General features: G+C 42.4%; 1 protein-coding gene across 1 annotated transcript in view; it reads left to right on the forward strand.

Moving 5' to 3' along the window:
- me3 (malic enzyme 3, NADP(+)-dependent, mitochondrial) overlaps nt 1-13,542 on the forward strand; it is a 63,657-nt gene extending 50,115 nt beyond the window's left edge. Inside the window, exons 9-15 of the mRNA XM_088648008.1 lie at nt 4,203-4,300; nt 5,911-6,024; nt 6,665-6,770; nt 7,573-7,715; nt 8,566-8,739; nt 9,487-9,585; nt 11,030-13,542. Coding sequence (XP_088504134.1) covers nt 4,203-4,300; nt 5,911-6,024; nt 6,665-6,770; nt 7,573-7,715; nt 8,566-8,739; nt 9,487-9,585; nt 11,030-11,191 — 896 coding nt within the window. The 3' untranslated portion in view covers nt 11,192-13,542. The remainder of the gene's footprint in view (nt 1-4,202; nt 4,301-5,910; nt 6,025-6,664; nt 6,771-7,572; nt 7,716-8,565; nt 8,740-9,486; nt 9,586-11,029) is intronic.
- Nucleotides 13,543-13,767: the final 225 nt, after the last annotated feature.

Raw genomic sequence — 13,767 nt, forward strand, 5'->3', positions numbered from 1 at the left:
ATTTGTATTGCAAATTACAGAGGCCTGTATTTCCACAGAGGTATGTGCAGTATTTACCAGAGCTGTTTTAGATAATGTCTAAGGCCTTGGAGCAAGAGTAAGCTGCTATGTGTGGGAAGGTCCTTAACTAGATTCCCTTGTATTGCAGTGTATATATATATATCTGTTGCTTGGTCTCCTGCAAAGAGAACATGAACCTTACAAAGATATACATGATAAGCCTTTTTCTTTCTGTATGTCATCTAGGAAAACTGAGCAGTTCCCAAAACACAGGATTTAGAGTTACAAAACATTTCTTTTCTGCAGAGTTTGGAGCACTTCTGTCGTCCTTTGCTGCCTGATCTTAAATTGAGTTTAATATTAGGAGATTTCATAATTTATTATGGCTTTCCACACTGTTTTTTTTAGCAGGACTGGGCATTTCTGAACATCCAGCTACTTGTTTTAATTGGAATGTTTTGGTCACTGCTTATCAACAAACACTTGTTTCAGGTCCATTACTTCAGTTCTGCTTTCCAAATCCTTGGAAGAAGCCTGCATTCTGGAATTCTGCTAAAAGGTGTAAAAGTGTAATCTTGCATTTATGCACATACTTGGGATACTTTACTGGAAATTTGCATGCTGAGAAAGCAAAAGCAAAGAGTGTTCCCACTAAAGGTTGAAGGTGAAGGTGATTACAGTGTCCAATGCTCTGTAAACAAACTGATTTGGGATCGCTAATGACAGGGTTTGGGATTTGGGGAATGTTTTCTTGCAGAGGCAAAGATAAAAAGAACATGGTTTTGAGAACAGACTGCCTTTCTTGTAGCAGACTGCTTGCTCATCTCATGTCTTTGCACTTCTGAATGGAATTTATTGTGTTGAGAGATTTTATTTCTTTTATTGCTTTCCATTCTTTCTGAGACAGTTTAAACACATTATTCCGGTTCTCTTCTGCCACTGACATCTCTGCTTATAATCAAATTCCAAGCTTTCAGTTGTAAAATTAAGTAAAACTGCAAGTGCTTTGACTAGAAAATGTATTAGGTTTTTTTCGCCTGTTTATTGGATCATAAACCCATTTAGCGGTAGGTTTGTGCTCTTTATGAATGATGGCTATGTTAAATTACTGACACATCAAACTGTATTGCCAGTTCAAATGTCAGTGCTATGTAACTGTCAGTGATGCAAAGCACAGCCTTTTTTTCACACTGATATTTGCAAGATGATGTCAAGAGAGAATTAAAACTTTGAAGATTCAAAAGTTCTTTCACCACACAGTAGAGACAGACACACATCTTTGTTTTGCAGCCCAACACCTGTTTCACCAAGAAGGTAATTTTCCTATTCATACATGAATGCCCATAAATTACTGATTGTGACTCAGGCTTACTGTTTTCAATACCTGAATCCTAACCTTTGTGTCATTTTCCTAGACCTCTTCATCCTGCAGTTATCTTTGATGATCTGAACACTACCCTGATAGCATGAGGTCCTGCGGTTTAATTTCTGCATGTCCCATCGCTTCCTTTGTGTTTGTTTTAATGGAGGTTTAATCTCAGAGCCGGAGCTGAAACCTTTTAAGAAGAACGAAGCTGAATAAACTGCTCATTAAAGAGCATAGCAATCTCCCTAAGACATAAATAAGATTTGTTTAAATCTTTTCTTAAGCCTCAGTATAAACACACAGAAAATGCCACCATTGTTTGGAAAAGCTTGGCTTTGCTTGCAGGACACTAGTGCCACTGGCAAACTCACATTTTGAGCAGGAAGTGTCCTGAGAAGGATTTCCGTCTGAGTCATTTCTGATACACACTGTTTCCCATTTAATCAGTGGAATTCAATCTGAATTATATTTTTTTTGAGGGGGCACAATCCCACAGTGGTTAGCATCGCTGCCCTGCAGCGCTGAGGGGCTGGGCTGCATTGTGGGCCTGGAGGTCTGTCTGCACAGAGTGTGCATGTTCTTCCTGTGTTCATGTGGGTTCTCCAGTTTCCTTCTACAGTCCAAAGGCATTCTGCTGGGTTCATTTGCTGTAGGGAATTATCTGTGTTTGTGTCCATGTCTCTTTCTGCCATGCGGTATATATGGGCATCTTGTCCCATGTCTACCCACTGTTGCATGGGCTCCAATATGGACTCCAGCTCCCCCACGGCCCTGATGGATGGATATTTTTTGTCACATCTGCCCCATAGCTTTGGAGGGAAACTGTGGGTCTGTACAGTTCATGAACTTTTAATGAGCCCCGATGTACTGAAGGCCAGCTACTGGTAAAATTCCTTGTGACCTTAACTATCACATTGGAAAGAAGACAATTGTCCTAACGCTTTGACTTTGACACAGTGAGAGAGCAGTTCTGAGCAGCAGGCAGTGAGACTCGAATGATGAAATGTTTCGTGTGGCACATGTCTGTAAATGTTCCATAAATTGTTATTGCTTTGGCAGCATGGATGGATGCCGGTCTTGCCGATACATCTCTTTGATTTTGAGGAGCATCTCCCCTTTGATTTTCTTGAAATCCTGAGCTGGTCTGTGCTCTAACACAAAACCGGACTGAAAAGCAGAGTGAACTCCCGTCCTGTCAAAGGAGGGAGATTGGTGCCATCTTCTGTCCACAGCACAGCATTGCATATAGTCTTTTGTCATTTGTCTTTTGCATTTAGTCATTCTTGATCCTCACCTTGTGAACTAAATTTCTTAAGCCACAATACATTTGTTTTTGGTGTTGAACCTGATTATTTCCAGGACTTCTGGATCTGCTGAAGTCAGTGTGATTACACATCAATGCTCATTCTAGATCTAACAAACATTATTAAACAACTTAAAACATATCTTGATGTGATATTTCTCTTAAAACACTGATTCTTATTTGCAGACAGATTTACTGTAGTCTGTATTTGTTGTTTTTTTTATTGCTATATGAATAAACAGTAGGAAACTCTTTACAGTCCTTCACTATTAGAAAAGAATGAGTAAGTTTAGAAGTAGGAGGAGTTCATCTGGCTCATGTTGATGGTAGCAGTGAATTGCTTAAATCAAAGATCTCATTCAGTCATTTTTTGAAAGATTATCAGCTTCAGTAACATGGCTTGGTAGCTTATTCTAGACACCTGCAGCAGTAAAAACAGTGCCTCCTGTTCTCCATTTGAAATGCACGGTACCAGAGTTTCCACTTGTCTCCTCTGGTTCATCTTTCCCTGTCAATTGTTACTTTGTCAGTGCCTTTAAGGATTTTAAATAGTGTAGTCATGTCCCCTTATAGTCTTTATAAAGATAAATGTCTTTTTCCTGCTGAAGTAGGCCTTGCCTTTGTATAGGTATGTATCAGTCATTCTTTTCTTGACTGATTACAGAACTGCAATGTCTTTTTTGTACAGTGAAGAGCAAAATTGTATCCTTCTGTTTATTCTAGATGAGGCCTCAAGAGTACGTGTAATCTTTCTTCTGTAATACAACATTTATCCATGTTTAATGCTGTTTGAGGCAGCGGTATTTGGGACATTTTTTTTGCTTGGGGGAAAAAAATTCTTTTGGGATTATTCAATTTGTCGATCGAGCCATGAAGATGTCATGAATGTGAGACACTCATATTGAACCACATCATTATCTCAGTGTCTCAGATTCCTCCGCCTGATTCTTTCCAAAATCAACATTTTTCTCCTGGAGGTCGTGAGCATCTGTCTGAACATCTGGGTTAGTTCTGAAGCAGAAGCTCGGGGCTCTGCTGCGTGGGGTCAGGGGCAATTAACACTCCCTGCGGACTGCTCTGCTCTCCTGCCTAGATCTCCTGTACCCAGCAACTCTTTTCAGTTTGAAGACATTCTTGCCCACGTTTGTATGTCTTGAACGGTATGTTTCGGACACAGAGCACAGGACATTTTTACTCAGTGAGGGAGTCTGAAAACCTGAACTTCCTTCGCCTCCTCTTCCTTCATCTTCTTCTTCTTCATTTATCAGGGGGACCCTGATAACTAAGTTTACACTGAGTATTTTAAAAAAAGTGTTTAAAGTTGAGAAACTGAAGGTGGCCACTTTCGTAAAAGCTTCCTTCTGCAACATCTGGACACAAGGACCTACCACGTATAGCAAAATAGAAGAAAAACACATTTGAAGAATTCCTAGGTGATTTTTTTCCCCCATGTGATCCTTTTCCTGCGTTGTCCCAAAATTACATTAATCTGCATTATTAAACCGTTCTTTGGCTCTTCTTTCATTCCCACAGGAACAGCCTCTGTTGCTGTGGCTGGCCTCCTTACTGCCTTGAAGATCACCAAGAATAAGCTTTCTGACCACAAATTTGTCTTCCAGGGGGCTGGAGAGGTGAGTTCATATGTAGTCTCTTCTAACTTGGCTTTCTCCGTCCAACTATTTTCTAACTGCTTCATCTAATTCAGGGTCACAGGGGAGCTGGAGTCTGTCCCAGTAAGTAGTGGGCACAAGGCAGGGTACACCCTGGACAGGGCACCAGTCTATCACTGGGCAAACAGACACACGCACTCACACCAGGGCCAGTTTTCCCAGAAGCCACTTAACCTCCAAGCATGTCTTTGGACTGTGGGAGGAAGCCGGAGGACCCAGAGGAAACCCACATGAACACGGGAAGACCATGGCGTACCACAAGGATCTGTATGAGGACCACAGCTTTTCCCGATTTATTTCAATGATCTATATTTTGACATAGTTTGTGAAATAGTCGCAGTTGTTTGCAGATGTTCCCAAAACAGGATGATAAGCAAACACTATAGAAGCTACAGTACAAAGGAAACTGAACAGGTCATTGCTTAAACACTTGAACACTGGCCAAATGCCTGGCAGATGAGTTTTAATATAGACATGCACAGAGCGTTACATGGAGGCAGTAAAAACATAGACAACAAATATAAATTTGGAAATTAAGGAACAAGTAAATGTTGACTCCTCACTGAAAAGTAGAAAGAAAAAATACAACCTTTTGGATTGCAGATATGTAGCTTTTAGAGTTTTGAAGATGCTGAAGGTAGTCTCAGATAGAGTTCAGTTGCTTGAGTTCCCAATAAGCAGCTCTGCTGCCTGGCAGTGTTAGCAGTGATGGATGTTAGTAGCTTAAAGAGGAGCTTAGGTTTTGTTTGTGTTTGTTTTGTGTTTTTTGGCTTGTTTTCCTCACGTTGTCAGTCAGGAGCTCTGCTTTGTAACCTACAACTTTGTCTGTGTGTCTGTTTTCCTGGGCACACCTATTTGAAAGATCTGTGTGAGTCACAGGCTGTTAAGCATTTTTCAGGTGTGAGGTCTAGCAGCTGAGACATTATGTTCTTTCTACTTTTCCTTTGCAGCCACGGCACACTGACACAGCACCCCCTCAAACCGTGATTGAACTAGCTACCCCTCACAAAGATGTAGACGTTTATGTTGACACATCTTTTTCAACGTTTCGACAGTGTGGGAAATCAATAAAAAAGGCTACAGTGTTAAGATACATAGCTAAGAGTGTTAGAATTGAAATCCAGATGTTAAGGTTCGCTGAATGAATCCCTTTCATTTGGAATCATTCTTGTTTTTCTTATGCAAAAATGATCATTTATATGTGTAAAAAGTATAACTTTTTATTAAAGTGAATGTAAATCATGGGGTTTTAAAAGAGTACTATACACAAGGAGGACCTCATTTAGAGTTTTGTGCTCAGTTTTGATCACCACAAGATCAAAATGAAATTGCAGCTCTGGTATCTGTCCAGAGAAAAGTGATTAGATCTTACTGAGCTCAAAGCAATAACCTACACTGACAAACTATGGTTTCTAAGCTTATATAGGCTCAGTGTGAAGATATACGCAATGAATACACGCCCAAAATCATCTCCAGATTTAAAAGAAATTGGAATGCAGTAAAGATGAAGGCGTTTCTATAGCACTCTGGCTTGCGGCATTGTGTGATCTAGCGCTCCCTTGTGTTTGCAGGCTGCCATGGGGATTGCCCACCTGATTATCATGGCAATGGCCAAGGAAGGGATTTCCCACGCTGAGGCTGTCAAGAAGATCTGGATGGTGGACTCCAAAGGGCTGATTGTCAAGGTATTCCTGTCCCTAAACCCTTGGGCTGTCACCCCTTCCACTGCCATGTGGGTCTGTACAGTGAATGCTCCATAGACCTACTAGAAAGAGCATCTCAGCAAATTAGTAAGAAGCCTTGTGGCTGTTTATGGAGCACTGAAACATCTCTTTGTGTTTGGATGTTGTACTCTTTCGTTCTATTTTTCAAGTGAGAAAAAGAGCAAAACTATAGAAGGTTCAAGTAGGGACCTGCGTCAGCATGCGTAGGCTGCAAAGCAGCAAGTAAAGGTTTATGCCGTGCTGAAAAAAGAAGAAAGGAAACACAGCGTTTCGGCTTCAGGTGTGAGGAAGGCTCCACAGCCAAAACTATAGAAAGATATTTCCACAGATTGTCCACCAGAACATTAAAGAAATGGGGGTCCCTGTTTTTTTTTACCTTTGTTGTTGTAAGTGTTTTATTTCAAAGTACCTCTCTGGGGGTATTATTCTGTGACAGGTTGTGGCCATTCCTCAAAGTCCACCGGAGCGGAGGATGGTTGAAGGCAGGTCCTCCACACCGGCGATCTGATCTGCGAAGCAGGTGCTGGCCGCCCTGGTCAGGACTGGTCGGGATCTGCTGGCTTCCTCTGGTTTCTGACGTGCGTGGTGTTGTGATTTGCAGGGCAGAGGACACCTGAACCATGAGAAGGAGGAGTTTGCCCAAGATCACCCCCATGTGAAAACGCTGGAGGAGGTGGTGCAGACCGTCAAGCCCACAGCCGTCATAGGTAGGCAGGGCACAGCGAGAGCTGGGCATTGCTTAGTAAGACCGTCTGGCTAGATCCAGAGTTCAATAGAATTATGTTACGTGGCAGTTTATAAGCACCTGCTTTTCACATAATGAGAACACTCTTTATTTCTTGTTTGGTGCTACTAGGTGAATGGCCTGTATTTTCCTATTATTTTTTTTAAGAAAGGAGTCAACTGGGTAAGAAAAGAATAGCACTTGCTCATTGATTTATGTAGTAAAAATGATCTTGTTCCTATTAGCTAGTCTGTGATGTCCAGGCTGCAGTGAATTTATACACTGTCAGGTGATGGCATTAACCACATGAGGCCAAGCAGCCTGACTACAGTTCATGGGCAAGCACACTCTTCACAGAGCCTAGAGTCCAGGCATTGATTGTGCATATGAGTAAACTAACCTTCCAAATGTCACCAGCTATTAATCACACCAGGAATTCTTCCTCTGTCTCAGAAGCCTGTTGCCTGCTGCTGTAGCTCAGGTGAAATCTCTCTGATGTTCTTGAGTGGAGATGTTGGGGGGACGGTGGCTATTGTGTTGTAATTTGTGTGTGTGTTTTAATTCATAATCATTTGCGAGTAACAGAATAACTACTTTATGATGCAAGTGCATTGCATTGCAGTAAACCCTCTGTGTTCACAGGCAGTGGTTAAAAGCACAATGTCATCTTCATCGTAATGCGGGTTGAAAACTAATTGGGATGTGAAAAGGAATTGTGGAGAGTGTCTTGTCATGGCGTCGCCCGGCTGTCAGCGGCTGAACACAACCCCCGATCTTGTTTCCAGGCGTTGCTGCCATCGGAGGGGCGTTCACAGAGAAGATCATTAAGGACATGGCCTCTTTCAACGAGAGGCCCATAATATTTGCCTTGAGCAACCCCACCAGCAAAGCCGAGTGCACGGCTGAGCAGTGCTATCGCCTGACGGAGGTACGCCACGCCCCCCGAGCCCCAGTGTGCTCAGCTCCGTGCATCTCAGCATGGAGGTCGGACGTGCTCAGTGTTGTCATTCACAAGTGATCGGATTCTCTGCTCACACACAGCCATTCCCCTCGCCACACGTGCTTGTCGTGTTTGTTTCACTTTGTGTCTCCTTCACCATGCTGTATAGACAGTACAGTTGGAATTGCACATTACACAGGCAGCAGCCCTGGTGAGTGCGACCTGCTTCACATGGCCTGGCGGGAGCAAAGAATCGCAGGACAGTTAGGGAAGGCTGGTGACTTCAACAAAACAGTGCTAAACGCTAAATACCGCTTTGCGCTTCAGCTGGTAGAGCTCAAATTCCATTTTGCATGTTTGCAGCTTTCCTAATGAATCGAAGTGGGCATTTCTCTAGAAACCTATAGCTCGACGACGGGTTAGGTTTTGAGAATGTTAGAAAGGTTACGTAGGAGAGGAGGCCATTTCCGCTGTAACTGTTTTGTAGTTAGCGTCTATTTGATCCAAGAATGTCATCCAGCCATTGGCTGAAGGAAGCCAGAGTCCCGTGCTTCCTCTGCCCTTTGGATAAAGAAGTGCCTCCTGTTCTCGGTTTTAAATGCACTTCCACATAGTTAAAGCAACACAGAACAGCAAAGATACGGGATTGTCTGTAGTGTCAGTGGGACCTGAAGGGAGGTATGGTAGGAGCTTGAGAAGACAGTGAGGCCGTGAGAGTCTTGTAGTGACGTTGAGAGATTACTCTCACCTCTCCCTCGTTGTGGAAGCAATTCTCACGGGGTTTCAAACCCGAAAAAGAAAGGAGAGTATCTTCATGTACCATTTCGTTCCTCCCCAGGGCCGTGGGATCTTCGCCAGTGGCAGCCCTTTCGATAAGGTGACGCTGCCCAATGGGCGGACCTTCTTCCCTGGCCAGGGCAACAACGCCTATGTGTTTCCCGGGGTGGCGCTGGGCGTGATAGCCTGCGGAGTGCGCCACATCTCCGACGACATCTTCCTCACCACTGCTGAGGTACTTCCTGCGCTGTCGGTGTCTGAGCTCCGTCTGCTGCCGCCTGCGTTTCCCTCTCTGACTGCGCTTGTGCCAGAAAGTGGCCGCCTGATTTCTGTGCTTGATGGTCAGAGGAAAGCGAAGACTGACACTCCTGGTAAAACTGAGGCTGCAGCTGGAAGAGGAGTTAGTGGGACCAGTAGGGGGTGCTCACATTGACGGGGACACTATACTGTATAAAGGCACCCTCTTTCAGATGAGATGTAAAACCGAGGTCCTTACTGTCTGTGGTCATTAAAAATCCCCAGGACGTATCTCGAAAAGAGTAGGGGTGTTACCCAGGTGTCCTGGCCAAATTTCCCTCTGACCTTTACCAGTCTTGGCCTTCTAATAATCCCCATCTCTGAACTGGCTTCATCACTCTGTTCCCTTCCCCACTGAGAGCTGGTGAGTGGGGAGTGTACTGGCGCACTATGGCTGCCGTCGCATCATCCAGGTGGGGCTTCACACTGGTGGTGGTGGAGGGGATTCCCCATTACCTGTCAAGCGGTTCTGAGTGGAATGTGCAGAAAAAAACGCTACAGAAATGTAAGGAATTATTGTAATTTGGCTCAAATAAAGCCCATGTTTAAAATAAAGCAGCACCGTACAGTGGAGAAACCCAAACATCGCTGTTGACACTTGAGGGAAACACAAAGAAGGGACGCTCATCAGTGAAGCTGCTGCACCATGCTTTCTCTACCTATGTCTCTGTGTGTCTCTTCACAGGCCATATCTGAGATGGTGACTGAGGAGCACCTGGCTGAAGGCAGACTGTACCCTCCTCTCAGCACAATTCGGGAGGTGTCCTTCAAAATCGCTGTTAAGGTGCAACCTGCCGTTTGGCTCTTCAAACACTCTTGTTTTTCTGCCACTGGGATAATATCTATACAGCTTATGACATCGCAAAACAACACCTAGGATCCATATGATTTACTTACTCAGTTTCTAAAGGACATAAGAGAACTAAATTGATTTGAGTCTGATTGCAGTTCAGTTGCTCACTGTTTAATTAAATTGGATCTGTTACATCTTACCATGATCATTTGAACTTAAAAGTCTCTTAACAATAACCTAATGAAATGCCCCAGTTTAGTTAGCGTTATGGTTTCTGTGAAGAATTTGATCATTTTTGTAGAAGCCTATAACTCAACTACAGGTTAGTTTTTGAGAACATAGGAGAGGAGGACAATCACCCCTTTTAGCCTGTTTTGTAGTTAGTAGCTAATTGATCCAAGAACGTCATCCAGCTATTTCTTGAAAGAAGCCAAGAGTATGAGCTTCAACAGCATGGCTGGTTGGGTGGCTTGTCCTGTACTTCCTCAACACTTTGAATAAAGTGGCTCCCTCTGTACAAGATTAAAAAAGCCTGTCAGTGTAGGACGTTCCCTTAATGTCCCTCGCATGTATTTCTTGGGACTCTTGGGATTCCAAAGCAGTTTCTAGAATGAGATGACCAAAATTGTACATAATATTTTAAATAAAGCTTTACTAGTGTGCTACACAATTTTACATAACATCCCTTGAGTTAGTTTACATCTAGTTTGCTGACTATTCCAGACTAAATGTTTGATACAAATGAAGAAGACCAGTGGCCCTTGTACAGGTCCCTGGGGTACTCCACCAGTTACATCACTCCAAGTATTTAATAACCAATTCTCAATCCATACAATTTCATTCCCCTGGATGCTTGGCACTTGCAATTTCAGAATTGTTTATGAGGATGTTTATCAAAAGACTTTGATCTTTGAAAATCTAAGTATACCATAACAAATGCCCCATGCATATCAATTACTGATGTTGCTTTTTGAATGAACTCTAATAGGTCGGTTAGGCAAGACCTGCCTTCTCTAAATCTGAGGTTACTATTTTCTAGAATATTATTTCTGTGTGGGTGATTGTTTGGTTTAGTTAATATCGTTGTTTCTGTTACCTGACATGTCAGACTTATCGGCCTACTGTAGAATTACTGTACTTGGTTCCATTTTCCTCTTCTCATGGATGTGTATAGCATTAGTGATCCTCCAGCCTTGTCTCAAGCGACTGATGAAAGAAAATGCTGGAGGGATGTTGTGAGGGGTTGGTCCCAGCTCTTGTGGTAACAAAACAGTTTAACAATAAGACTTTGCATTGGTGTAGTCAAGCTTTTCCGGTTCTTTGATTATTTTTCCTACCGTGGGCGAGCCATTTGCGAACCATTCTGTCTCACCGTTCCATTCCTCCATTTTATGTTTGATGGACCTAAAGACAACACAACTCCATTCCTTTCTAGATTGTGGACTACGCCTACAAGAAAGACATCGCTTCCTGGTACCCAGAGCCTAAAGACAAAGCAGCTTTCGTCCGTTCCCTCATCTACAGCCCGGACTACGATTCCTTCACCTTGGACACCTACGCGTGGCCCAAGGAGGCTATGCAAGTCCAGGATGTCTAAGTGTTTAAGGCAGAGCAGTGCGTAGGAAAATGCTCATGTTACTCCCACAGCCCTGAATCCTACAACCTATAAGAATAGCCTTGACTCTCGCTTCTTCAAGTTAGCTCAAGAGGCAGCAAAATCAATGCCACTTTTCAAGCAGCTGCAGCTTATAAAATATTTGTTTAATCCATATTGATATTCTTTTTAAGATCATCCGTAACCTTATGAAGCAAACTCTGAGCCCACAGACAGCATCTGTGGGGCTTATGATGACAAGTATTTGATTTATTACTCTTTGAAACAGAAGTATTACGCTGTCCCTGCTTGGGATCAGCATAAAATTGAACATGTCTACCCTCAGCTAACTACAGCTCTGACACTCCCCTTGACTGTTTATAGCCGGTAGCTCCTGGGAGAGAAATACAATTCCCTGACTCTCATTTGTAGTAATACATCTTATTTTTATGCTGCCTTGACACGAGAGTGCATTTGTGTGCAGAGTCATTTACAAGACTGTATTAACTAAGAGGCCTTTAACCCAAAGAACTGACAGCTCTGGTCCAGAGAACTGAGTCTCTGATATCTACTAGATATCTACTTTCCTGTTGCTGGACAAACCCTTTGACATTGGGTTACAGTTTCTCTATCTTCATTGCTCTACATTTTCTTCCTAAGATCAGTTATTCAGTACCAATGTGCATCTTTGGACGACATATAACACCCCACTCAATCACACACACAAACCCAACCATACACTTCTCAACACAATAAGTTATGGACCTCTTACTAATATTGAAAAGGGATAAGTGTGCTTTTTCTACAATTTGTGTGCCTGGGACAAACATGTTTGTGTTCTGCAACATCTAAATGCTGCAGCAAAGTCTGTCTCATTGTAAGCTTGACTTGTTTCTTGGTCATTGCCCTGTTTTGTAAGGTTTTTAGAGGAAAATACTGCCATGCAGTAATCCAGGTATTTGTAGTTATTATGATGATTCTGGGATTCATGGGTGGGGTTTTCTTTGATGGCTGAGGACATATGTCAGACCAGATTGTTTAGGGCTATAACTCAGTTGTCCTTTGTGTTTCTCTGGCCTTGGTGCTGAGTTCTTCAGTTTTCTTTTTTACACAAACCCTGGTAAAAAGAAGTATAAAATGCATACTCATCTATGCTCTCCCCAAGTATGCATTGGGTGGTTTAGGGAAGTAGGTAAGTCCCTACTTGAGCCTAGAGGTTCAAAGATCTAGAGCTTGTCCCCTTTACTGTAGCATGAAGTGAACTGCGACCAGTCCTGCAGGCCTGCTAGTCCATTGCAGGGTTGCTATTAGCAACGCTGGTTAACTCCTATAAAGATGTGTGACATGAACCAACACAAAGTACCATGCTCATGGGTTACGACAGCAGTGTCTGCAATGGCGGCTTAATGCTAGGCTGGTGCTGTAACAAGTGAAAACAGGCACTACCTTTACCATTTTTGTTTTAATATCATCAATAATTTCACAGCAGTGTACAGATCCCTTCTTCCACGAAAAGGTGGAAGTGTTCAAAATGCAACGTGGAATAATGCAAAAACAGGCTGTCATTCATGGAAATGGTATAGCGTATATATATATAATATATATAGTTCGCTATTTCCAGTGCTAAACATATCAACATAATGGAATAGGATTGGAGGCCTTGAAACACAGTAAATGAAGATGGGTATCTATTGGTCTGTCAAATGATGACAGAACCCATGGCTTTTTAAGATTTAACACCTCATTCTCATCGACAGACGGATGTTTATCATTAGTCACAAAGCCATTATGCTGTAATGCATTAGTTTTATACTGTATGTTTATTGGTGCAATATTACTTTAAGCCAGTTGTTTCCCTTCAGTGCTTTGTATATCTAGAAACCTAAGCGCACAGTCCTGAACTGGCAAGTGGAGTATTTGAAGTTCTTATACTGTATATTAGTTTTCAGAAAAAAAAACCATCAATATTGTTCCTATTGATCTTGTACAGCGACTACCATTGAAATCTTCAGTCTTGTGCCGCAGTCCAGAGCACTCTCAGGGACTTCAGTGATAACACCTACAAAGAACCCAGTTCTGTCCGTAGTGATCATGTTTTCTAATGCATTGCACAACAATTGTAAAGGAGAGATGACTTTATTGAGACTGCAGACATTCACAAAGCTTCTTCATTTTTTGTGACACAATTAGAAATGTTCTTATGACATTTATTTTGACTGTTCCTTCATTGACATTTGCATTGCCTCCCAAATGTTATATCATTGATGGGTTTATTGATGTTGTTCTCATGGTCATTGCAGAATTCCAGCGAGTTATAAAAGCCAGTTTTAAATAAATTCTAAGGGTTACAAAAACTGAATCAGGTGACTTTTTGAGTATATCTTTTAGACTCTTAACTGATTAAACAAACTTATGCAATAACTGTAAGTACAATTGAGAGGGGGCCGTTTAGCCTGTCTAGATCATTTTGATTTTAGTAACTAATTGGTCTAAGGAAAGAAGGAGAGGTTGTTTTGACAACATAGTTTGACAGCTTGTCCCACACTTCCATAAGCCTCTTTGTCAAAGAGTACTGCCTG

Source organism: Lepisosteus platostomus, chromosome 2 (genome assembly GCF_059453375.1).
Source record: "Lepisosteus platostomus isolate fLepPlt1 chromosome 2, fLepPlt1.hap1, whole genome shotgun sequence".
Lineage (NCBI taxonomy): Eukaryota > Metazoa > Chordata > Actinopteri > Semionotiformes > Lepisosteidae > Lepisosteus > Lepisosteus platostomus.